Source organism: Hyposmocoma kahamanoa, unplaced genomic scaffold (assembly GCF_003589595.1).
Source record: "Hyposmocoma kahamanoa isolate Upper Pololo Valley unplaced genomic scaffold, ASM358959v1 65, whole genome shotgun sequence".
In the NCBI taxonomy this organism is placed as follows: domain Eukaryota; kingdom Metazoa; phylum Arthropoda; class Insecta; order Lepidoptera; family Cosmopterigidae; genus Hyposmocoma; species Hyposmocoma kahamanoa.
This window is the reverse complement of record NW_020653853.1, coordinates 9914674-9942194: the sequence shown is the minus strand read 5'-3', so window position 1 is coordinate 9942194 and position 27521 is coordinate 9914674. Positions and strand designations below refer to the sequence as shown.

The 27521-nt window shown below is 34.1% G+C and overlaps 3 protein-coding genes across 3 annotated transcripts in view; all 3 read left to right on the top strand.

Annotated features, from left to right (window-relative positions):
* Positions 1-244: 244 nt before the first annotated feature.
* Positions 245-3992, top strand: LOC113231343. The gene is made up of 4 exons (XM_026465632.1): positions 245-323; positions 1693-1843; positions 2730-2878; positions 3476-3992. The coding sequence occupies exons 1-4, from the start codon at positions 260-262 to the stop codon at positions 3703-3705; spliced, it is 594 nt and encodes a 197-aa protein (XP_026321417.1). The 5' UTR covers positions 245-259; the 3' UTR covers positions 3706-3992.
* Positions 3993-6720: 2728 nt separating this feature from the next.
* On the top strand, positions 6721-10100 carry LOC113231344. The gene is made up of 3 exons (XM_026465633.1): positions 6721-6954; positions 8658-8810; positions 9557-10100. Exons 1-3 carry the CDS (start codon positions 6885-6887, stop codon positions 9844-9846), a joined length of 513 nt encoding a protein of 170 aa, XP_026321418.1. The 5' UTR covers positions 6721-6884; the 3' UTR covers positions 9847-10100.
* A 6753-nt stretch (positions 10101-16853) lies between these two features.
* Positions 16854-27521, top strand: part of LOC113231266 — a 40377-nt gene continuing 29709 nt past the window's right edge. Inside the window, exon 1 of the mRNA XM_026465499.1 lies at positions 16854-17004. Coding sequence (XP_026321284.1) covers positions 16947-17004 — 58 coding nt within the window. The 5' untranslated portion in view covers positions 16854-16946. The remainder of the gene's footprint in view (positions 17005-27521) is intronic.

The following is a 27521-nucleotide window of genomic DNA, read 5'->3' as shown; positions in this document are numbered from 1 at the left end:
ATCTTTATGACGTATTTTCATCCAATTAATCTCTTTCTAGTCTTTATTTTTCCAAACAGTCAGCTCCAAATTGCTTAAAACAGGATCGACGATGAAAGGAAAAACAGTGATAACGATAGCATTAAAATTGCCTCAAGTTTTAATTTCGGCTTCAGGAAATAAGTCGCCCCAGCATCCATCCCTGTTGCCAGCTCTTAGTAAATTAATATAAAAACAAGAACAGGTTGTGTTAGTGGTAACAGTAGTCACAAGCAAGAAGATGATGTTAACAGTGTTTACTGTGGTTCTTGCGTCTGCCTTGCTGAATACTGTTCAATCTTACGGTAGGTAAACATTTTGTTATATTATTTATTTCAATTACGTATATTAATTATTTTGATAGTGCTTTATAGTGTATATTATATTTATAGTGATAAAAATAAAAATGTGATAAAAATTGGAAGTATGTACCCGTCGCTCTGAAATTTGATACTAAAGTCACATGATTTTAAAAGGAAATGTCTTCTACATTTACGTTAGTTAATGGATTATATTTTTTACATTAAATACGTGTTACTTATTACCTCCTAGCATTTATTACTAGCTGTCTCAACAGATTACTCCATACTTAGTTTCTTGTCCGCCAAATATCCGTCGCAGATATTCGACTGGTTTCTCACTATACTATTATTATGATAAAGTGGCCCAGAAGAAATAAGCATCAATTTACTTAAGTGTGATTTATTCATTATCATTGGAGCGATGATGGAAAGTTAAGTAGTAATGAAAATGATATGTCTAAGATGATTAAAAAAAGATATGGAGTATACTTAATATCCTCTTTAATATCCTCACAAACATGGTCAGTTCTAGGCCATATAACGCTCACTGTAAAGGAGATCTATGCTCAACAGTTGACGTAGGTATAAATGAAGAAATATTATTTGCACCGAGGAACGTTATCTCTTGGAACGGCTGATCCTACCTATTACAATAGGGTAATAAAACCTTTAACGCTTCTTTTACTTAAAGCGTACATGGATGTCTCCATTTTGGTCCATATATTACGAGTCATTTTGAGTCGAGTTCTTTCTGAATTCTAATTTTGAGTTATTTCTTTACACGTCAAGTCGTTTATTTTTATAGCTATGATTTTTTTAACTTGTAGATACTCTGTGACATACCGACTACCGACTCTTTTCTTACAAATTCAGAAAAATAAGTCCCACATAAGAATTGTTACACACGGATATTTAGCAGCGACAAATCAAATTGCAACTGTCATGAAAAGCCCGATTGCATCGTTACATTTGCGATTTACAGGCGATTGCATCGATACAAACGCGCGATTGCATCGATATAAATGCACGAAATAATAAGCTAAGTCCCAAGTGTAGGCACGCGCTTGCATCGCGTTTGCACGCTTAAAATCACGCTTAAGTAACAGTGCATAAAAGTTTAAACTAGTTGTTAGCACTATACGGATGGCACGTGCTTTACCGAGACGCTCACTCCTTTGTCTTATTGTACTCGAAAGATAAAAAAGATAAGTCGGATCGGTGCAAATAATAGTTCGTCAACTATACCCGAATTATCATATAATAATTACCTTGACTCGTGGTAGGTAACCGACGGTCAGGAAGCAAATCGCGACACGTGAATCTAAAATATATTTGACCTAAACACTTGCAATTTTGTTTGTCATAATTACAGATGAATCTCGCGCACACGAAGCAGCCCCTGCCGATTCCGCCAGCAATAACGATCGGTCAGGTCTAGCTTTGGCTAGTGCCCAGTCCTCATCCATGTCGTCCATGTCTTCAGCCAGTGCTTCGTCTGGTAATCTCGGGCCTACCTACAGGGGGTAATTTCTTTGTAATCATTGATTGCACGAAAAATTGAATAAAAAGACTAAGTTAAAAATGTATTCCGAAAAGATAAGAGTGTGTAATGAGAATGGAGGAAACAAAAGCATTATACTGTAATATTTTGTAAAATCCAAGCTTCAGAGTAATTGGAGTTTCACAGAAACCGTTACGATATTATTGAGAAAATTTAATCTTTAAACTTTAAATATTAATATTTTATTTAAACCATAACTTACTATTTAATTGCTATAGCCAGATAATTATATATATATATATATATATATATATATTACAATGAAACAATAATAAAAAGTAAGGAAGTTTCAGTAGCAGTAGAGCTCCTTATGAAAGAGTTTGTCCAGGGTAGTACTACCACCTTACCTATTTCTGCCACTAAGCAGTAATGTCGGCTGTTTTCCGGTTTTGAAGGGTAATAGGGTGCTAATGAAATTACAGGCACATGGGACTTGTCAACTTATGTCTCATGGTGATGGGCGCTGTGGCAGTGCCCCTTAGATCTTTGTGATTCAAAGCTCTGAGTGGCACTGCAATTGTTACGGACAGGCATGTAGCTTACCATCAGGCACACGACTTTTTCGCCCCGTCACGTGATATAACAAAAAAAAAGAAAGAAACCTAAACAGTACTTTGTAGTGCAATTATAGGTCTATTTATGCGTATAAATATTTAATACGATGCCTTTTAACCATCCCGTTGTGGTACATAAGTCATTCTTCTTCATCATTCTTTTGTTTCGTTTCTTAAATAAATAGTTATAGCTATTTTTATGTTCAAATACAATATTATATACATGCATAGCACATTACCCATGTTCAATAAAATTATTTTAGCCAGCTCTTAAGTAACAATTTTTTACCCCAGGTACCCAGGGCAAATTATTAACGGAGTAGAATGCTACGTGTGCAACGACTGTCCCCAAGTGTTGCTAAATACAACCACGAAGGTCTGCCCACCGACTATTGATAGTGTGAAGCAGAGGAGCTGTGTCGTTTACGTAGAAAAATTTAAATGTGAGTACCCATTTACGGTAAATTAACCATTGCCTGTAGATGAACAAGATCGAAAACCGTTTAGTGTCAAACGGTGAAAGTCATTCTATAAACAGGAAAACGCTGCTTGACCACTAACTAGCCCTGGAGCAAAAATGGGATCTACGATGAAACAAATGCATTTTAAAGAAATACGGATTGTAAGTGCTCGGATTTCCATTCCTTGGCTGTACGCATCATAAAGTATGACAAAAAGCGCTTAGTACGTATAAAAAGAATATCAACTAAGTAAGAATGACATTCCGCCTTACGTCTGGATGTCCGATGATAAAACGGGGAAACGATAACACTTCAAAGTAACATTCAATGATAACACAATTCATTACATGCATAAAGCAAAGTTGGTTCACATGTTAGAATCGCCTCACATTGCCGCAGCTAGGACGCGCTGCGATGCATTAATACTATTAATACAACATAAACTTTATCTTCTTTCATTAAACAAAATATTAAATAGAAGATGCAGCGCGGCTTTACTCTTTTCTTATGAGAAATGTATAGGGTCGCGCCGGTTTGCTGCGGCAATTTGAGGCGACGCTTACACCTAATTTGTTTCAGATATGAAACGCCCATGGTTCATCCGCGGTTGTGCTTCCGAACGCGGTTCCTGTGCTGACATAAAAGACTCGCATAGCTTGCATAAAGATATAGTCGACTTGATTTCCTGCGACGAATGTATTGGAGACAGGTGTAATACTAGCAATGCTCCAAGATCGCTTGCCAATTTAACTATCGCCTTCTTCGTGTTAGTAATTACGCCGCTCACCGGGAAGTTGACGATGTCATAAGACTTGGAGAATTTTAAGAATTTTAATTTTTGAGAAGACAATCTAAGCCTCGTCTATTGTCAATTGGTGTCAGTCTATGAATTATTACTTGCTACCAAATTTTTCATATAAAAATTGTTTAACATGTGTATCTACAGGATCAATCTATAATTATGGAATCACCGGTAAGAAGATTATTTGATTTTACCTAACGAGCAAGTAGGTAAGTTAAAAGTACAAGAAAATTGTATTTTTAAGAATTATTTGTCAAATCGCTGTAGGGACCAATTCAAAGCTTTAAAATTACATTACTACAATCTGTTTCCATTACTTCAACTGGAGAGTCAGTTTATTTATTTTTTTTACAAATATCAATAAAGTATTTGTCGATGTTAACAGTATGGATCTTCATAATTATGATGGATGTGGTGAAAATGTCTATGAACCAATTAATAAGTTAAGTATTTATTCTATGCAAGAATCTCATTGTACAGTTTACTTAAGTTTTTAATAAGACAATAAAGCGATTTTCTACAAACTTGTGATATTATTTTCCTTTTACTAGCATCCAATAACGTAAAATAAAGTACTACTAATACGTACTGACTTAAACAATTCTGTCAAATGTTTTAACTGTAATCAGGGTAGCCAAAAACAAGTCACATAATTTCCATTCTTTATTACTAGTAGCGACGTCTATACTTCATTGTAAGAACTTTGTCGTGTACATTTGACAAGCTAGTGGTCTAATCACAGTATAATGTCTATGGGTCTAATTGTAATCTCGAGTTCTTCGAGTATATGTAGGTTCAAATACACATTTTAAGATGGCGCTGTATTTGCATAATACAAACTATTACATGTATCGTAAGCCCATAATTATGTACATAATTACATGTCGACAATCTTCAATGAATTGCAAGATACACGAAACAATTTCCACTAAGTATATCATTTTATTTTCCAGAAATAATTTAACACAGTTATAGGTATGATTACGAAGGAATAGTTTTTATGCACGTCTATAATAGTACCAAAACAATTTAGTTGGTCACAAGTAGGTAAACTGGATATTTTGTAATATTACTTATCAGAGTAATGAAATTAGAGAACACCCACTCTAAAACAATTTGAAAAACTTCGGTTCCTGTAGGTTCCCAGAACTGCGAAGGTCATTCATCTGGTACGTCGGTATGCAGTATATCCATAGAGCAGCCTTTATAGACGTTAAATAATAAGATTATAACATCGGAATGCGTCGACCATACGATATTGCTTTACTATGGGTATGTAGAAGTCAGTTCTATTATACACATCCATTGTAAAGCTACGTTAGAATGGAAATGACCCTTAAGTTTTATCGTATTTACACTGAATCATTTACAAGTTGTTATTGAATTCAATCCATCACATAACACACATGTTTATTATGTTTAATAGTATGGAATTACGTACTGCAAACTATGGATGCGGTCTAACGAATGCGTTCAGCGCATACAATCTTAGATGGAAACCACAGCAATATCGCACAGAGTTGCATTTAGAATTTTGTGGGGCAAATTACGCCCCAAAAATCCGTGTCCCTTATAACACCATAAAATATATTTTATTACGCACTTAATACATTTTTTTATTAAACCATATCAAAATTGATAAAATGGGACTCCTAGGGAATCACTTTGGTGTCCATTGGCGACAACCAATTTTCTTCGCAACTACATATTTCACAGAGAACGTCAACATTTAGCACAAATTTTAGTAGCAGTAGTGCTCCTTGTGAAAGAGTTTCCAGTGAGATACTGCCACTTTGCCTTGCCGGTTTCTGAAATTACAGGTACTTGGGACTTGTCAACTTATGCCTCAGAGTGACGGGTGCAGTAGCAGTGCCCTTTTAAAGGGTCACCTATCAGTACTCCGAAATGACATTTTCCAGAAATAACGTTTGGTCGAAATTTCATAACCTCGAAAGTAATTTTGAGAGGAAAATGTTTTTTTCCTTTAAACCTAACTGAACCTAACCTAACCCAACCAAATCGTGAATTTGCGAGTGATAAACAGTCAACATATCCTGAAAGAACAACTGTTTCGTTATAATTCGGTTTTCGGTGTAATGAAAATTCGAACAAACTTTATTTCGAACAAAAAATTTTCGAGTTTGTGATAGGTTACCTTTTTAAAGGCCAGACCACCAGGCACACGACTTTTTCATCACGTCACTTGGTAAAAATACAAAGATGGAAATTGGTAGCGTAATTGCAGGCTTGTAAGTTGCAAAAGTGAAAACAGTCTTGAAATATTTTCATAATGTGTTTATTTGATTAAGATTATGAACACCACATATGTGATAATTTAGTGATAATTTATATAACATGAAAAAAAAATTACATAGTTGTCAAGATAATGGATTACTAAAATGAGAAAAAAGACGAATTACTGCTGAAATGTGCACCTTGAAGTATCTCGTAATTAATGTTTAAATTTGGTCAACGTCAAGCAACACCTTGGTTTTAAAGATCGTTTCTCATATAATTATAAACGTTTTCGAAAAAAAAACCTCAAAAAAGTTTTCGCCCAAGTTTTGTGGCAATCACCTAATTATTCACCCTTAGAGGTGGAATATTTTCTTCAAGTTTGAATGGGACCACAACTGAGTCTAACAAAAAAGAATCATCAAATTCGGTTCACAAATCGACCCCTCCCACGTAAAGTATCGTATGTCAAAATTGCCAAGTTTACAGGGGAGTCTTTTAAAGTTTTGAATTCACTGAAATAAGCATAACACGTGACTTTAGATTCTCACTTTTATTCGGCAAATCTCGTAACACACGTTGAGTATCATAAAATCCTAGATATCGGTTAGATGATCTATTAGATGACCACTCTATGTGAGTAACAAGCTTTGCCAAATGAAACGGAGAACTTTAAAACACTCCCCTGTAAACTTGGCAATTTCGACATACGATGTTTTACGTAGGAGGCGTCGAAATGTCAGACTACCTGCTCTTTTTTTGAAGTGGGTTAAAAGATAAGGTTTACTGACTAAGCACAGTAGGATTCGAGTAGGTTCGAGATTCTGCACCCATAGCAGACATGGTCAATGCGCCCCAAAAGTATTAGCGCCACACGTACGCCGTTACATAGCATGTGAATATAAAACATCTAGTACTTGTTTAGAGTCAACAGTAGAGGTTAGAGGCAAGATGAAGTATTTAACAGTGTTTACTGTAGTTATCGTGATTGCATTAATGAATACACCAATCCAATCTAATGGTAAATACGTTTTTTGTCTTCAACTTTACGTGTCATTATATAAAAAAAAATTATTACGCTTGTCAATAAAAAAAAATGAAATTTTGTCTTTTACTGTGTGTTTGCATTAAGCGTATTGTATTTTAGGTGGACGGTACTTCCATCGGGGTATTTTTAGGCATTGTGTAAAATATTGTAACCAGAGACCCCAGATCTGTCAATGTACAAGGTTGTCACAGACCGTTGGCACTGACTTCATCCGGGTCTCAAGAGGATAGTGCCTCGGGTGAATCGCCTCGGGTGAACCACCTTAGGTGCGCGTACAGTACCATCCCTATTTTCCAGATAAGTACTGGAGCTGTAGGTTCACTCACTTCCCGTTGCGCATTGCACAACTAACGGTTGCCAATATGTTAGGGACAACCGGGTTCGGAGTCCTGGCAAGATCGAGTGACGATCTGCGAAAGGCTGCTGGCAGCAGATGATTACGACAAGCTGAGAATCGAGCAAAATGGTGCATATTGGGATAGGCTAATGATGGTAATGATTGGTTCGGAGTCTGTGTTAGTAGTCAATCTTGTATTTATTTTATACTACCATAGGTTTTTTGGCTACAATTTACCTAAGAAATATCACGCAAAGAATTGTGAATGAAGAAATGTGAATCCAGTAACAAAGCTGAACGATAATATATTATAATGTAACGAGTTTTGAGTTTATTTTTTTTATATAATTCGTTACGACTTGAAAGAAATATTGTTTATAAATAAAAAAGACGAACTACCTTACATACGTTTAAGATATTCAAAAAACGAAACCTAAAAAAAACAAAAGTAACTTGCAAAAGTACAAAACTGTTAATCAGATTTAAGATTAAGTTTCCTTTGTTCATAGACTTTTCTTATCAAGTACTCCTTCCTTCGCTTTTAATGAAGTCATAAAATCTGAGATTCTGCAGGAAAATAATATGATTTAATTTTTCCAAATAATTACTAATGGAAAACCTATTACAGTTACAATCACAAACTTCATAATAATCTTGTTGAATTCTTTAGTATAACAGTCAATCAAATCATTCAGTAACACCTTAAAGAACAGGCAAATAATGTAATCTTTGCAAGTTATGTTTCAGTTATATAGTTACACAAAAAGATAAGATCCTAAATTATTTATATTTCGTACTAAATTATAACATTAAAAAATATCCTATCTCATAAGTTTGTTTGTGCGCCGTTATTTCGGTGTGTTCGTTACCACGGCCTCCTCAACTATAATTGAAAAGTATAATATGGAAGTCCTCGTCAAAACGAATCATGTGAGCCTAAACGCAAGTACCTAGCTGCTTTACACTGTTTAGAAGTTCTTCTCATCAATCTGCCATTCATGAGATCAGCTCTAGGTCACCCTAACATTTTACTTTCGTTAGAAATACATCTATGTGCCAAGTTTTATTGAAATCGATTAACAGAAAGTGGGTGATTCAATCTTAAGTGTAAATACACTTGAAAAATTGTGGCAAATGCCACACTTGAGGTGCAATATTTTCTTCAAATTTGAATGGTACCGTTACTGGCATATCCCCTCTTCAACAAAAAAGAATTGCACAAAAAAAATACAGACGAATAGAGGACCTCCTCTTTTTTGCATTCGGCTAAATAGTGAAAAGACACAGTCCCCAAAGGTATAGATACTGTTTTTATCAAGTTATTTTATTTTCGTTACAGATGAAGTGGAACAAAATATACCAAATGAATCTCTAGAATGCTACGTCTGCAATGACTGTCCCAGGGTCACCATAAATACGACCTCAATGGTCTGCCTTCCATCTGGCAACGGTGTCAGCCAGTCTTGTTTGGTATACATGGAACGTATTATAGGCAAGTATTCAGTTTGAGTATTGCGTTACATAGGTTGTAATTACAAAGCTAATTTCGAATCAATAACCTATTCCAATTCTCTACATAATAGTTTCTGTAATAGTACTGTGACGAAAACAGCCTGTCAGGTATCAACCATTTGTGTTATAAATTGTAGACAAAAAACTAATTTTCTCTATGAATAATAACACTATTATTAATACAAGGATGGAACACAAAGAAAAATTGCTTCGATCTGACTGGATTCAAACCCGTGTCTGTATGCCGATCTAGAGCAATCGCTACAGATTGAGTCAGAAGATCTTACTATTTTTTGTACGCGTTACAGATTTTTGTTTTTGGTTTTATCGGCTGGGAGAAATCTATGATAGTTTTTTCTTCACTCAACCTAGTACATTTACAGGTACTAGAAGTTGACAAGAGATGTCGCTTCATGTATTGTAATATTGATTTTACAGAATATCATGATTTTTTTACTACCAATATATTTTTTTTGTGAAATTACTCCATTAATTTGTTATAATTATTAATACAAAAATCGAACACAAATTCCTTCGGTCTGACAGGATTCGAACCTGTGCCTGTATGCAAATGTAGGGCAACTCGATCTTTGTATTACTAATTATAACATATTACTTACTGGAGTATTTTCACTAAAATCAATTATAATTATAATTAATTAATTATAATAATTAAATATTTTATTAAATCATACAACACATTTCTAAGAAATTGAACTGTTCCAGTTACGAACCGCCCCTTAATCGTCCGTGGCTGCTCTTCCGAACGCGGTACTTGTGCAGAAATCATGGAAATAGATAACATACACAAGGATATGGTAGAACTGGTCTCATGCATAGAATGCACAACAAATAATTGTAATACGAATAGTGGTATCAACCGATTAACAGCTCATCAATCAATTGTCGTTTACTTCGCAATCATGCTACTTATACCACTTTACTTTTTTTTCTGTAACATTGTGTACCCACAGATATCTTTTCCCAAATACCATACGACTATATTTCATGTATAATGTAAAAGAAAAATATAGGTACAAGTAGACTGTGTTATAGTTAATAAAGTACGTATTTCCGAAATTTTCTAATTATGAATCTCACATACAAAGAAAATTGTTTTAAAACTTTGGAAGCACTAGAAAAGTTTCTCGAGTTTGGATGACATGGAAATAATTAAAAAAAAATCGTAGGTGTGTTTATGTTGCCCAGTTTAATATTAATACAAATGATGTAAAAAGTTAACGGGTGGATAAATAAACAAATTTGACTGAGAAGGAAAAACTGTAATGTTTTTGTTATTTATACGTTTAACTATAGTTCATTTGTTTAGGTACTTAACTAAATGTAAACAATCTTGATACATCTTTTTATTAAAATATATACTTTATAAATCAATAGGTATAAAAATAGGCCTGCAATTTCATTTGAAGCTTGTATTTTGTATTTGAAGGGAAGTAAAAATAATTTTATAAATGTATATTTCATTAAATACACATCGTAATCAAGATTGTTGACAGTTTAGGACATATGAAGAGTCCGTGCGGTTGAGTAACGTCGTGGTCGTCGTTGACCTATTTATACAACAATATTTTATTGCACACAGATAACGAAGAGCATTTGCCAAATAGCCAATACATTTTCTTGAAACGTATGTCAAGTTTTTCTTTCTTCTTAAAGATTGAACACATGGAAACATTTTCTTCGATCCGATTTGACTTGAACCCGTGACCACGCTGTAACGCTGTACGTTGCTCTATATCAACTGAGTTAAAGGTCAAATTATCAAGTTGTATCGATATACTCTTGTTTTTGTATAGAATGTATTGGTTTTCGACATTCGGTGACATCTAGTGAGAGATTTTGGAACCTTCTCACCGCAGCCGCAGTAGCTTTTTGATCAAATGTATTTTGTATATGTAGTTGTGGGTTCAGTCCCATCGGGTCGAAAAACTTTTACTAAGTGTTCAATCTTCATATTAATAATAATAATCATAGTAAAACAAGTGGAGTTATTTCACAAAAAACAATCTATTGAGATATACGTAGTATAATAAGATAAATATGGTACAAATGAAACACTCCGTACAGCGTAGTAGTGGGGCTTGTATATGTGTGCACGCCCGCCGCACGCCATGTATGATGACGCTACGCAACGCGAATGCGTCGCAAGAAAATTAGAATGTGTACACGGCATGCTGCACCGGCGGGCGTGCACACATACAAACCATGCTGCTACTACGTTTATATGGAGTTACAATACTTATCATATTGGGTAAACCATAGTAACTAAATCTACGTGGCCCAAAGGGAACCATTAACTGCCTCTGGTGACCGAACGGTTACCATGCTGTCTGGCACGCAAAGGTCCCGGGTTCGCTTCCCGAGCCGGAAGAAATATTTGCATGACCATTTCTCTCATGAATTTTGGTCTACTTTTTTGTATATATGTATGTGTGTGTCCATAGCACTCGCGATACAGGGTTTTTTTAGTACGGGGCTATATGAGTGAGTGCGATGAAAAAACATTTCACCTGTTTTCCAAAGGTTCGTTCTTCGTTTACATATAGGTTTCATCACGATGTTAATTTTCCTTTTCCGTCAAAATACATAACGCGAACAATAATTTGGATAAGCAAACTCAACTTACAAACTTAACCAAAGGTCGCCCGTGTTACCTTGAAATTTAACAAATGACATTGGAAGCGGTCTTGATTTTGATGCATCATTCACATAATTATAATAGATGATAAATCTAACAATACTAGACATGGAAATTTGTATTCGGGAGCATTTGGAAATCCGAAAATTGCCGAAACTTATTATGCATAAAAGTTGTACTGTAATTATTTATCTATAGGTACTACATACTGTAATAATATAATCAACGGTCGGAAAAAAGTATTCCACATGTATAGATACACGTATAGATATATGCACAAATATAATAGGGGTTAAAGTATGAAATTGCCGATTTGTACTGAAAATCTAAATTGTTTATTTTTTAAATTTTTAACAAATTTATTTAATCAAAATAGTTGCTATTATTATCTATACATTGCTGCCATCTAATGGGAAGGTTATTAATGCCTTTGCGATAGAACTCCGACGATCTAGACTGCACAAACTGTGTGAAAGCATTTTGTACTGCCTCCTGGGAAGAAAACTTCTTGTCACGTAGATAATTGTCCATATCACGAAAAAAATGGTAGTCCGTTGGAGCAAGGTCTGGTGAATACGGAGGATGACGAATGGTTTCCAAATGCAGTTCCTGAAGGGTCAAAATGGTTTCTCGTGCTGTGTGAGGTCTCGCGTTGTCGTGGAGCAATAATGGTGAAGATCGATTCATGAGTCGGGGCTGTTTTACTGCTAGTTTTGTCAACATGGTTCGGAGTTCGGCACAATAGACATCTGCCGTTATTGCTTGACCAGATCGGAGAAAACTATAGTGAATACCACCATGCTGAGACCACCAAACAGTTACCGTTACCTTTTTATTGGTAAGTTTTGCTTTAGGACACTGTTGTGGCATTTGACCTGGGGTCAGCCATTGCATTTTTCTTTTCCGGTTATCATAAAGAATCCACTTTTCATCACATGTTACAATTCGATCCAATATTCCTTCATTTCTGTACCGGTTCAACAAGGCAACACAAGTTTCAACACGCGTTTCTTTCTGCAGATCAGTCAAATCATGAGGCACCCATTTTTCGTATTTTTTTATTTTATTGATTTGACGCAAGTGAGTCAATATTGTGGGTAAGGTAACGTTAAACCATGCCGATAATTCCTGGGTAGTTTGACTAGGATCGGCTTCCACTATCTCTCTTAATTCATCGTTATTCACCTGTGTGGGCGGTCTTCCTCGTGGCTCGTTCTTTAAGTCGAAATTTCCATCACGAAAGCGTTTAAACCAAAATCGCACGGTGCGTTCATTAGTAGACCCCTCTCCAAACGCAGCATTGATATTGCGGGCTGTTTCTGCCGCGTTAGTTCCGCGTCGGAACTCGTATTCAAAAATCACTCGAATTTTCGCAGTATCCATCTTTCTTGTCTAAATTGAATAACAAAAACAATTGAAAGTCGATATTCAAATGTTTCAAATTTTAAAACAAAAAAAATCACAGAAACCATTTGAAAAAAGTTTCATTCGAAAACCTCAAACCATGAAGATTCTATGAAAATTCAAAGAACCTATTGCAATAAAACGGCAATTTCATACTTTAACCCCTAATATATGTATATACAAGGAGCGACATAGAGTTGTAGAAACCACCAAATATTAATTAATAACTTTTTTCGAAAATGGTTTTATTGCAGCGTAGGACAAAACTATAATAACACTGAATACAACACAGGAACATTTAGCGAAAGTCCTCAAAATAGTACAGTGATTTTCAAAAGTCTGGCCGGTTATTTCAATTATTTTTATTTTCAGTCTGATTAGAAAATAAAAGATTTGTCGACTGCCATTTTTTCATTCATTTGTTTTAATTTCCTTCTTAATACAGGTTTGTAGAGTGGTTGATTTTGCATTCTCGTAAACTATATTTTTAGTAATAAAACTCTGCAAGTTTTTAATCCCAAAAAGTATATTCTATTCTATACTATTTCCTGAATGGCGGACACTAAGCTTGATCCCAAAAAATGCCTATTTTCTCCGTCTGACAAACTTGATAATCTGTCTTGTTACAAATAATGTTACGATTTAAACAAACGTTTGTATTTTTTTCCATCCTCTAAGGTTTCTCTACAAAATATTTGTCAAACTTTTGCTAGTGTTGCCGTTTAAATCTAATTCTTTGTCAAAAGTTTGACAATTGTTTCGAAAGAAATGACAAAATAAAATTAAAAGTCAATATTTGCGCCCATTTCACTGAAACCTGTTTCCGTATTCATTCTTACCGTAACGCCTCGTGTCATCATTAATCATTTTGTACTTAAACAGTGACAGGGTCATTTTCTCTAAATTAGTAGATATATTCAGGTGCATCTCTTCAACATTATAATGGGTCATCGAGCGTCTATATTTAAATCGGATTTAGGAGAAATCCCTCGCCTTGTATAGGAAGTCTCCAAAGAATGTGTGGCTAGATTCGGAAAGTCTAATTTCGACCACAGATCATGTAAGTATAAATAAACGTATGAAAACTTCGTAGCACCACTGGCTTAGACGGTTTTTTATGTTAACTTTTTTTAATAAGGCTATGATAAATTTCTTTGAACGAGGTCTTCATTTAATTATCGGGATCCATTATTAAATATTTTCTATTGTATTTTTAATGTACTTATAGAATGACAAAAAGCTTTGGATTTTTTAAGTCTTTTTAATATTAATTAATTCCATGAGTACAAAATGCGTTTGTAATCTTTTTATTTTTAAAAATCACATTCATCTGCTCGTGCTCTGTAGATTTATCGTTATTTACTTTTAGTCAATTAATTAACCATGCTGTCGCACAAGTTTGTCACAGTGTCACAATACAACAGAAATTTATTGGGTTTATTAATAGCCAATATTATTAAGTTGAGTTCTTATTTCATGAGTATTTGATTACATCGTCCATTAGGCTCACACTTCGGTAAGTTAACCTATATACTCAGAAGTAGAGTTTAGGAATTTTCTGAGAATTTTCCACATTAAAAGATAGATTGAATTATGTGTAGTTTTTGTTGCTCTTTTTGCACATTAAGCTTTGGGTCGCTCTTATTGTAAGCGGCACAAAGTTGAACTTAAATGTTAAGTCTCAATGACCCTGCAAAGACTGCTATCAAAGTTGTGCATATCAAAACTAATTTGTATATAGGTACTTAAGACGTCTGTAACGTGACATACGTCCCGGTTTTAAGTTTCGTGTTCCGCTGTCCCCTAAATATAACAAACAATGTCCCGGTTTGACAAAACTTGACACACGTGTCATTATATTTTTAAATGACGCGAAAGCGAAAATATATAAAGCCAGACTCAGCCACTGGACTATACAAGATTAGTTCTTTTTAAATTTTTTTTTAAACATTAAACATTTCGTCACTGTTTTAACAAATTTCCAAACGTTCCGCTCAGAGGGAAGAAAGTGATATGGTCACGTTAGATATCTATGAAGTTTTTTTTTTATAATATCAAGTGACGGGACGAACAAGTCCAGTCCATAACAGTTGCAGTGCCACTCAGAGCAAAGATCTGAGGGGCTTTGCCACTACGCCCGTCACCCTGAGACGTTAGTTGACAAGTCCCATGTGCCTGTAATTTCACCAGCACCCTCACCCTTCAAAACCGGAATACAGTAATGCTACATAGTAATGTAGCATTACTGTGTTCTGCTGTCAAGCTGGCAGTATTTCCCTGGCTGAACTCTAAAAACTCGAAAAGTAGATAGGCATTCGAAAAAAGATATAACACGTTTGAAAAAGGGACTAGAAAAAATATCTATTCTCAAGTCAGTGGCAATCGTTCGTAACCGCGGGTCATTTTTGCCAAAGAACAGAAGAAATTTATATTCATTTTAATGAAAATTAAAAGCAATTATCAAATAATATGGAAATGATAAAATTGTACCCTTGTTATAATAAAGCCACACATGACCATACGTGAAAAGGGTTTTTATCAAGCTTTTTTTTATGATACCAATTATAACGGGGTTAACAAATCGCGCGGCTGGTGGCAAGCGACACGCCTTCGTCCACAGTAGGTCCAGTGCCACTCAGAGCCCCAAATCGCAAAGACCTGAGGGGTACTGCCACCGTGCCCGTCATCCTAAGCCATAAGTTGACAAGACCCAAGTGCCTGTAATTTCACCAAAAGTTAGCGATTAATTACATTTGTACAATGTTTAAACTTTTATTTTGAAAAGTCCTCATGTAAATGTGGCCTTATTACACTAATTAATAATACAGCTAAGATGTAATAAAATATAATTTAAATGTTAAGCTTACCAATTGTCCGCTACTATTTTTAGTCTTAAATGTCTGATACCACGACAGAACGTTCCTGGACCGTTTGCATCCAACATCAACCGACCTTCTTGACTCGATCCAGTCCTCCAATTATTAAACATCTTTATTAAAACTTATTAAATATAAGTAAGTATATAATATAGAATGAATTATTATGTATAATAGGTACAGTACAATATAAACAGTGCTTAATTGAGGTGATGAATAAACGTATTTACGGTTTTAGATTAGCAATGTGACTATTAAAAATAAAGTAAAAAACTGATATAAATAATAAATTGCTCTTATATAAATCTTAATTAATATAAAAGCTATAAATATATATCATTATTATGATATTAATTTAATGTACAACTTTAATTGAAGTGTAGTATCTTAATTTAATTTTTAAATAAATTTAATGTAGTCGTTGTTACTAATGCTTTTATTTTAATTAATCACTTAATGTTGTAATTACTAGATATGAACATTGCAGGTCTTTTACCTAAGATCAAACAAAGTGAATAACATATTTATACGACTCTATCATCACACAAGTCGCAAGCAGAGATGTGCCTAGTCTTTAAAAAGCATACTTATTCTATGTATCGAAACGCATCGCGTCGTAGTACGCAACACGCATTCACTCGTATTCGCGCCAAAGCCCTTCCCCAAGCCCCAGAGCGTGCTCTAAACAGTTAAACCTAGTTCACATGGCTATAGCTATAAAACATGCAAGGAAAAATTGCTATAACCACGTAGCATTGTTGTCTTCCTGCAAATATTTATGGAAATAAACTTATGTTTTGAACATAACGTAAAAATAAATCACAGATAATAAAAGAAAAATTCCACAAATTCTAATCGATATCATTTTCTAGCATGTTTTTAGACAAAAAATACAACCGATTTTAAATGGAGAAAATACTACAATGTGCCTAAAATTGTAGGTATACTCTTCGTTACCTTACAATTGATACGTACCAGGTGATGATTCATTCAACCATAATACTAATTTAATGAAAACCTCACCCATGTGCCCGCAGCTTTACTCGTAGCGTTCTTTCTGCGCTGTTCCCTCGTCATTTGCTTTTGGAAATCGAAACGAAGCGATCGTCGGGTGACGTTTTAATTCGCAGTTGATATTTTATCGTGTTTGTGGTGTTTATAAAATTTGAAAATCGAAATGATGAATCTGTCGCTTTTTGTGCCTGTACTCCTATTGGCTGTTTTCGTAAAAGACGGTAAGTGTTGTACTATAAGGTTATATTGTTTACGAAGTATGTTATTGCGAAGTGTTAGTTCCCGCGCTTTCCTTTTATGGGTGGAATGTTAACAATAGTTTTACGTACACCACCTACCGGTTGTGCGAAATGATTTGTAATTTATACATATCTATTAAATATACACATTTATTATCAAAAATATCCTACAATCCCTGTGTATCCTTAAATTACCTTGTTTATGTCTTTGCCCTTTATCTTCCGTTTAAGAATTATTTCAGAGTACTATGAAAAGGAAATGTTAATTAGATCGTGGCCTACAATTCAACAATTAGCGATCGCTAATTCGATGCGTTTTATTTACGTAACCTTGCTAGTCTCTTTACACTTCCTTGTTAAAGACAAAATTAAATTATTTATGTAGGTAGGTCGGGGTTGTTTACAATTTACAAGTCATACCTTATAGTTGCGTAATAAACGTATTACCTCATATTTATCTGGTGTTCTTATTTTAAGTTGGATACTAAAACATATTTCAAAATGGCTGCCGAATTGTACAAATACAAAACAGGCACGTAAACAAGGCGTAAAATTAATATGTAACAAATACTCTTAACTTAAAATACAAATAAAATATATAGAATATAATATATACGTAATATAAATTATATATGTATATCCCAATACCGGCGCCACGAAATGATCGCTCACTAAACAGACGCGCCCATAGGTTTACGTTTTAATGAGTTAGAATTAGAATTGAATATGTCAATATTAAGTTCGCTCCAGCTCAACACATCGTTCAAACTCTTGCAAGCCTTTATTATTTGACCCTATTACCTGACCTTATCTGTGCTATGAATACTAGATCAACGGCAGTCACTCAGGGACACTACCCAGAACATCTAGAGCAAATTCAGATTAATTTCCCAAATTGATTCTGGGAATGAAACTTGGTGTCTCATCCAGTTACCACAGAGAAAACATTTGGACTACCAATTAATATGTGAAGATTCATAACTTTTACTTTAAGTTGGTACTTTATCATCAACACATTTATACGTCCCACTGCTGGACACCGGTCTCCTCTCAGGCGAAGTTTTAGGCCCGCCACTCTGGCTCAATACAGGTTGGGGACTTCAGTTTTCCGAGAGTTGTGAACTCTCTTCGACGTGAAAATTTCATCACGATAATTTCCTTCACCGAAAGGCTCATGCTAAATTTCAAATTAAATTTCGCACATAAATTCCGAGAATCTCAGAGGTGTGAGGCCGGATTGGTACCCACGGCTTCTGCTTAATAGGCGGGAGGTCAAACTATTAGGCTATCACGGTATATCACTTAATAAGTAATAAGTTGGTAGTTATTAATATATTACACGTGTAAATCCAATAAAAATGTTTGTAGAACGCATAAATATTAACATAACATTTTCAAAGTACCCACCTAAAGGAAAAGCACGTTTCTGTCCGATGAATTTTTATCAGTTATGTTTTTCATCATTCTGCGACAAAAATCAGAACATTCTAGAAATATTTTAGACTATGTGACACGCAAAAATATCTTTAACATTATATGTATATACTTATTATCACATAACTGTCAACCAGTGATTCCATCACGGATTGAACGTACCTTTGGTGTAATAAAACTTATATATCAAAAGTGCTGTTATCACATAAAAGTCATGAAAATAATACAAACTACATGATACAAATTTGTTTAAGTGACATTTTATACTCTCCTATTTAAGCATACAAATTTATCGACTAATTTGGTTCACAGATTCTTTCTTTTTTCCTTTCTCCTCCACCTTTCTCAAGAAAAGTTATCATTTTGCGATAATAAGTTCGAGTACGTTATTCCGGTTCTCCAAATGTCACTATTTAAGTAACTCTTATAAATGGTTAACGCCTTGTATGTTTTATACATAAAATCCTATTGTTTTGTAATCTGAGCATAAAATGTACACACTCTCTAACTTTTTAGCATCGCCATAGATGTTGTGCCTACTGCCGGACTTAACGATTCAGATGAAGAATTCTCCTATCGTTATTATTCTATTTAAGCAGCAGTAGAGCTCCTTGTGAAAGAGTTCGTCCAGGGAAGTACTGCCACCTTACCTATTTCTGTCGCCAAGCAGTAAAGTTAGCATTAGTGCGTTCCGGTTTTGAAGAGTAAGGGTGCTGGTGAAATTACAGGCACGTGGGACTTGTCAACTTATGTCACAGGGTGACGAGCGCAGTGACAGTGCCCATAAGATCTTTGCGATTTAAAGCTCTGAATGGCACTGCGACTGTTATGGATAGGCGTTGCTTACCACCAGGCGCACGACTCGTTCGTCTCGTTACTTGATATTATAAAAAATAAATTCTAAGTCTCGTATTATGGAGTTACAATCACAATTTTCAATTTGAAAGAAACTTAAGCGTTAACTGTTATTAAAATTTCGGGATTTCCTACACGTGCACAGTTGTTATTATTGTAAAGAACATACGTTATATATTACTATCAAATAGATGTAAATATAAATATTGTAACTACCTATATGTTATTGTTGATATGGGCGTGCGGTGGTCTGAATGAAACCAGTTATACCGGTTTGTTTGCAACACTATAGAGTTTGCGTTTAACAAGGGTCTCTTGGACCTACCTGGATAGATTATTAGTGTATACATATAGTAATATTTGTGGGTTTTTATCCGAATTTACTTATATAGTTACTTATTCTTTATTGTTATTTATAGGTCATGTACATAATGACTTTAATTTTTTAGTTTAAATATATTTACAAATGTTTAATTGTAACACACCTTGCGCTAACGACGAAGGAGACATCATGATGAAACTTGCACGTCAAAGAAGGTTCACAACTAACGTTGGGCCATCGTGGCCGACAATGGCCCAAAACCTCGCCTGAGAAAAAACTCATGCCCAGTGGGACGTAAAATGGTTTGATGATAACTACCAGAGTAACAATAACTCTGAGGGAACACATAATCAATTTAGAACGGTTCAATTTCCTACAAGTAATTATTAATAGTGGGATCTTCTTATCAAGCGTCCGTAGTGGCATCCGTTAAACCGTCGAGGTAGTTAATTGTGAAATCATATTTTTTAGCACTACCTTGCCAGTATAACGTAATGCGTATGATCGCACACACGTATCATGTAAATTACGTACATAGATATAACAAGCTTGTTTACCGAAGAACATACCTTCTTACGCGAAATGTTAAGGTTTTTAATACTTAACCTATGTAGCTACGTGTTTGTGTTACGCATTGCTAATGTTAACTGTTGTTACCGATAAGTGAAACTTACTATAATATAGGTTAACGTCTGACGACCTGGTAATCTTTCACTTTCTATGGTCATGTAATAAATTTAAAAAAAAAAACATTTTTCTGTATAAGAACAACGATACTCGGATCATTCAGTCTGGGTGGTGACTTGAAGTTATCATTATTGCTTTTTTCATATTTGACAGTTTACAATTTGCGAATATTATTCTATGACTATATTATTGACCTAAACGTAGGACTATTTATAACTACATCGGTTTTTGTGCATCCTAGGTACTTAAATAATAAATAAATCATGCTGTTTTTGTTATATTTAGCAAGTAGATAAAGTTGTGTACTGAATTTTTATTCGTGTACTCATACTATACTTTGTACAGTCAAGAGCACATCAAGCTTGGCACTTTGGACCTTTCTTATCGTAAGCGGCATAGAGTTGGATTTAAGTCTTAAGTGTCAAGCTTGACGTGCTCTTGACCCTGTACATAGTTGTTGTTCGATCTGATAAAGAACCAAAAGAGTAAGTAATTAAATATAAATGCACACGGTTTGATGAGTCAAAAAAATCGCGTTATAGAGTACATATTACAACCAAATGTTCCCTCGAATTACAGATGAGGCCTATTTCGAATATAGATAAAACTACATTCATTTTTTTATTTGCCGTAAAACTCCTTGTGAAAGAGTTGACCCAGGGATGTACTGCCTATTTCTGGCGTCAAGCAATAATGTGAGGATTACTGCGTTCCGGTTTTGAAGGGTAAGGTTGCTGGTGAAATTACTGGCACATGGGGCTTGTCAACTTATATCTCAGTGTGACGCGCGCGCGCAATGACAGTGCCCCTCAGATCTTAGTGAAGTTCTGAGTGGCACTGCAAATGTTATGGACAGGCGTGTCACTTATCGCCAGGCGCACGACCTGTTCGTCCCGTCACTCAGTATAACAAAAAAATATTGGTGTCTGTTTAAAAAAAACTACATTATTAAAAACTATATTATTACGATCACTATTAAATAAATAATGTAGTTTCAAAATTAATCTTAAATTATAATACGCACGTACGCAATAATAAAAATATAACGCACGTAAAATGATGTGCTGGCGTATTAACTATTTCAATTATTCAGTTATTATTGTTTAATACGACATACCTTTGTGACGGTACATTATGACACAACGAATTGACATAAATAAGTGAAACAAAACTTCTTTATGAATAAAAATATTTAAATAAAAGGACAATGTTTGTCAACAATGTTTGTGTGGACACTCATTGTTTTGTATTATGATTATTAGTATCTCCTGCAATTTTTCAATTTACACTACTTAAGCCGTTATAGTGTTTTTTATTGAATAAATGCACGACAAATCGCCCTTTTTCAAGCACCTCCTTTAAAGAGGCAGACGAGGAGCATAAAAATGGAGTAAAAGGATTTTACGTAATTTTTAGTGATCGGTATATCGTTATGTAAATGATAATTTATTGATTGATTCATTCGTTCATTCTATCTAAAAATCATACGGTGATCCATGTAATTCTTTTGTTTTTATTACATAAAATCCATAAATAAAAGTCACATGTGATCATATGTCAAAAGTTCTTTTATCATTATGTGTGTCATAAAAATAATACGAACTATATGAAACAAAGTATGCACGAGAACAATTATGTGAAATTGTATAACTCTCTTATTTTAGCATAAAAAGTTCTACACCAATTTCTATATCTTTATACATTTCTCCTGAAAAGTTGTTATTTTGATGTGGCCTTATTTTATTCTATTTCTTTTTTAATTTATTTTATTTTCACATTTTTGAGAAATTCACGGACAGATAATACAAGTACAATTATAGTATACTTAAATATGAATAATCCAATGCCATTTACGAATTTCCACCAACATGAAATAATTTAAATTTAAAGTGCTTAAAAAGCTAAAAAGAGATTTTAAGAGAAAAAACAAAGAACACAGTTATATATAAAAAAAAATTATTACACGAAGGACACGAAATTTTGTTTCTTTATTAACTATAATCCTTTGTTTTTTATTTGGTACAATATTCTAAGTCAGACTCTATTGCACCTTTGAAAATAACAGATACACGCGTTTAATTACTTTTAAAATGTCCACTTTACATAGTAATACCGCAACCAACTAAGCATAAATCCTCTTATTAGAGACCCATATCAAGCAGTGTTGTTACGTAAGGGTAAATAAGGACGATAATAGCATAAAATAAAATTTATTTTAGAATAAACTACTACAAACTTCGGTTTCTGTTTACACTGTTAATCAAATAAGAAACTTAGCAATGAAATTATCTGACCTACATTTACCCAACACTACTTAACATAATAAAAACATAAGCAAAGGTACTAAATCGGTAATAAAATGAGAATAATAGCCGCTACAACGTGAACTCAGTGCAGTTTGGGGTTTACTTATTGTATGTACATAATTGTCGCTTTAAGTGTTTGATACAGAGTTGATATTACTAAAACTATAAGATATTGACTCAGTATCCAAGCGTTCATTAAAATCTTGTTTACTTTTGGGCTTTATATAGAAAAAGCAAGTTAATGATTAAATGAAAATATGTAAAATGTTAACATTTTCCAAGTTTATTTTACAATAGATGTATTGTGTATTGACACTAATGAATGACACATGTTTAAATTTTTGTCTAACATTAAACGATTAAATTATATTGTGTAGTTGATGGTAACTCGGATGACGGACAAATGGGATCTTGAGTAGTCTTAGGATATATTCAGATGGACGCACGTCTGCCTCGCGTTGGAACATTCGGGGTTCGAATATATACGGGGCGGGCAGGGGTAACAAACCAAGATCCTTGAATTTAGCTTTACACGAGGCAGAGGTGTCCTACCGGGTCATTGCACGTACTACTTTTTTGTGCTAACACTCTGTTTACGTTCGTACTATTTCCCCAGATAAGAAAACCATAAGTTCGTATATGTCATGAGAAATTAGTCATATTACGCAAACATTAATCGATACGTCATTTTATTTTGGTAATTTTGTGTTATTTTTGTAAATATTTCTTTACTAATTTTATGCTCCCCGAATTTAGTTAAAAATAATAAAGAAACAAAAAACAAACTTCGAAAAAAAAGCAAAAAACGAATTTTGTGAAAAAAAATGATTAAACAAAATAAAAACAGAACAGCTCCAATAATGAAGTTGGCGTAGTGTTCATTGGAGGTATCGAATTTTAAGGCAAAGGCATATTTAGTAATTCTTTCACAAACGTTTGCGATGTGAGAGTTCCAAATTATTTGTTTAATAATGATTATGTTGTTTTGCTTAGCTCGTCAATACTTTATATCGATTTTTTAGTGATATTAATCTGTTATTAAAGTTTATATATAGGAAATGAAACTATTTTTCCGGATTTAAATCGCGTTGACTGTTGATTTAAATCCAGAATAGTTGCATTTCCTATGTGTAACAACCGCGAAAACCTAAGAACTCGAAAAGTTTATATAATTAGTTTCGTCAAATTTATTTGCAAATTGTTCATGTCATGCTTCTGAGCGGTATGACATACGAGCGAATGTATGTAAAATGTATGAATATCAAGACACGCGATTTAAAAACGCGCGTATATTTTTTGTCATCTGAACTTGGCCTAAATAAAAGATCATCGAGAAAAACTATCTTGGCATCTATTGAAATTGCACAATTACCGAACGGAATTTACTCGGCTATTTCGCAACCTATACACATGAAATTTGAAACTAAAAATACAATTCTACAAGTAGAGACAAAGGCCAAATTTTATATTCCAACCTGTGACTTGAGATAATTAAGGTCAATCAAAGGTCACCATTTTAAGTCTATGGAAAAAAATTGAAATGTTTCTTATTTTTCACGCCATGTGCAAAATGCGAAAAAAAAGTTAAAAAATAATGTACAGAATTGTCAAAAAAAGAAAAATAAGAAACATTTGAGACAAAGGAGAAAGAAGAAGAAAGAACCGTGACCATGGGACCTGTAAAGGGCCCGAAACGTTGGTTTGTTTGAAAAATCAAATATACGCGATTTAAATCCGGAAAAACAGTCGCGAAAACCTAAGAACTCGATAAGAAGAAAAAAATTCCGCCTAATATTGTTATTACGAGTATTTTCATAAGAATTACTATTCTTAGATGACATTTGATTGAACACATCTTTTTAAGTCAATGGAGGTTGTGTTTAAGTCAATCAAACCAAGTCAAGGTAAAACTAAACAATACTCGTCATTGTTTGAATTTAACTCCTACCAACTAAAACATACGACACCGAATAAAAATCAAGGGGCCGAGAAGTCGTCGACTGTTGCTTATATACGAACTTCTATTTTTAGGCACTACGAACTAATTCAAAAAGATAGCGAATATAGAGCGTCACTTCTAAATGTATTTCTACGTAAAACAAACTTAGATTACGCGTTAAATGGTCACCCAAGTGTCTTACTATCACGTATTAAGTACCCAAATTGCGTGGCACCCACGACGCTTTTTATTTCTTTAAACAGTTTGGCAATTACACGTGTCGACGGTCCACTTTCACTTTCCAACTTTATGGTGCTGTGACATACTTTTAGCCCTTTTCCTTTGTGTGCAACGAAGGGACCGCTTTCTGCCATCACCGCCATAGTTTTATTTTATGCAATCAAAATATGTTTTCAATGATGAGCTTCTATGATGATACATAGGTCTGTGGAATTTAATTGTGTAAAATTACGTATGCGTATAGAGGTGGATTTGTTTTATTAATGTAAACTACTTTTTCATTTTTGTTTGACAATTGTCAAAAGTGTCGCGTAGCAAACTTCCTATTTCTTACCTGCTCGACTAAAATGTACGGACTACTCTTCCGTACTTTTTTCGCAATTTGACAACCATTTCCATCGTAAATTTATTCATAATGATAGATATCATCGTCTCTTCAAGTGAAGTACACTAATAAATAATCGTCCTCCATATCATAAGTTCTTATCGTATCGATGGCATCAGCGTACGCTATAATACTTGCTCAATCGGCGTATAGTACTCTCTGATTGTTGTCCAAGCGTACAACGTAGAAATGGTATATCGTTCAGGGAATGCACCCCAATAACTTAGAAATATTTTAATTTTTTTATAATCTCAAGTGACGACCAAGTCGTGCACCTAATGATAAGCTACATGCCTGTCCATAACAGCTACAGTGCCACTCAAAGTTTTAAATCGCAAACAAAGACACTGCTGACATTACTGCTTGGCGGCAGAGATTGGTAAGGTAATATATAATGAACACTGATGTTCTTTGGCTCATGATGTCAATTTTCTTTGCACTAAACCTTCTTTGTATTTTACACAAACTATAAGCATCGCAAACTTTTACTTTCAATGTTTCTATAATTTAAAGACCCGGTGCATGCCAGAAGTGAAATTGCTTACGTCACCGGTTCTCTCGACTCGCTGCGTAGAAGTACCTTCGACAAGTTCTTTATGTAATAGAGCAACAAACTAATAGACTTTCTCATTCACAGACACAGACTGAAATGTTGATAAATAAACTATTTGCTATTTTTAAGTGGATGTAATCGAAAAAAGTTACTGTAACACTTACAAAAAGCTTAGCTTTTTTTGCATTAAGGACTACACTGTAATTCGTCATAAACAACGCATTTGCATTTTGGTAAATTTCAAGGTATTGGCACCTAACATTTTTTTATTGAAAAATGTGAAATACGCTAATTTTGTTCAACAATAAAACTGAAACTAAATAAGATACATAAAAAATGCTTATATGGGGTTATAGATTCTAGAAATGTTAATAACTTTGTTTCGCTAAAAATGTCTGGTACGTTGTTTGTGATAACAATGACAGTACATAGGACCTAAATTTAAGCCTAGTGTGACCCTTTCCCCTTCTTTGTAGAATACAAAAAGTTTGACCGCATATATGAGAAATTATGTCCTTGACCAATTTATTGTAGATACATTAAAACTTTATAACTCCCATGTGGTTTCCATTTCACGATCAGCGTGGGCTAATGTAGCAAACACGTTTTAAATATGTGGTTCGACATTCACATTTCGTGGTTACCAAATTTACACTCAATATATTATAGCTTCATATATTTCAAAAATATACTATAACACACCTTTTTTTATTAAACCAAGTGACAGGACGACCAAGTCGTACGCCTGGTTCAGTGCCACTCAGAGCTTTAAATCGCGAAGATCCGATGTGCACTGCAACCGTGCCCGTTAGCCTGAGACATAAGTTGACAGAGTCTATATGCCTGTAATTTCACCAGCACCTATACGTTTCATAAAACCGGAACGCAATAATCCTCATATTACTGCTTGACGGCTGATATAGGTAAGGTAACTTCTCTGGACGAACTTTTTCACAAGGAGCTCTACTGCTACTCAAGCTAGCTCATAGCATCTAGCCATGTTCAAGGTCAAACAGAATAAATATAATTCCTTTTTTGCACACCATTTATATCTAACAAAAGCCAACAATGTCCATTGAAATTCAATAAAAACGCTGTCGTATCTTATCTCAAAATGAATGACCGAATAATTTGATCCTTTAATAAAACGACTATGGCCGTTGAATTTATCGAAGTACCCGCATAATTCCAATAGGATGTAATAAAAAAAGCTATGACCAGGCCACGAAGTCATGACCGAAGCATTGTGTCTTTAATAGTGGCAAATCACACCATTGATTGTGTTAATGTGCCCTATTGATAGATTTGTTAACGGACTTGCCCACTTTTAGGGAAATAAAGAGGGAGATTATTATCGCAAGATTTATAGTTTTAGAAAAAAGCCATTTTGTAAATGCTTTTTAGATTTAATTATCAGAAATGTAGTAGACACCCTGTTTTTTTAATATTAAAAGATTTTATTTATTTTTCGTTGAATAATCAACTATTCAACGAACAATCAATTGTATAAACAAAAAAAAGTAAAAAGCAGCACAAATGTGTTTTTTATTTCTCGCGTATAATAATAATATTATATATTTGTTATAATTATTAATAGAAAGATCGAACACTCAGAAAAAATTCCTTCGACCGGATCGATTCGATAATTATAACAAACTAGTGGAGTAATTTCACAAAAAATAATTGAGTATCAATTCAATAAAAATTTAATTAATAATATATTTTTTAACAAATTTACATTTGCAGTAATAGTGACAAGGCTCTCCTTTTAAGCACAG

Bases quoted from the DNA above. Each gene is read 5' to 3' on its own strand.
- LOC113231343 (XM_026465632.1), top strand. From the start codon at position 260: ATGATGTTAACAGTGTTTACTGTGGTTCTTGCGTCTGCCTTGCTGAAT. The intron at 1,844-2,729 runs GTAATTTCTTTG...TTTTTACCCCAG, and splicing joins CTCGGGCCTACCTACAGGGG to GTACCCAGGGCAAATTATTA. The intron at 2,879-3,475 runs GTGAGTACCCAT...AATTTGTTTCAG, and splicing joins TTACGTAGAAAAATTTAAAT to ATATGAAACGCCCATGGTTC.
- LOC113231344 (XM_026465633.1), top strand. From the start codon at position 6,885: ATGAAGTATTTAACAGTGTTTACTGTAGTTATCGTGATTGCATTAATG. The intron at 6,955-8,657 runs GTAAATACGTTT...TTTTCGTTACAG, and splicing joins TACACCAATCCAATCTAATG to ATGAAGTGGAACAAAATATA. The intron at 8,811-9,556 runs GCAAGTATTCAG...GAACTGTTCCAG, and splicing joins ATACATGGAACGTATTATAG to TTACGAACCGCCCCTTAATC.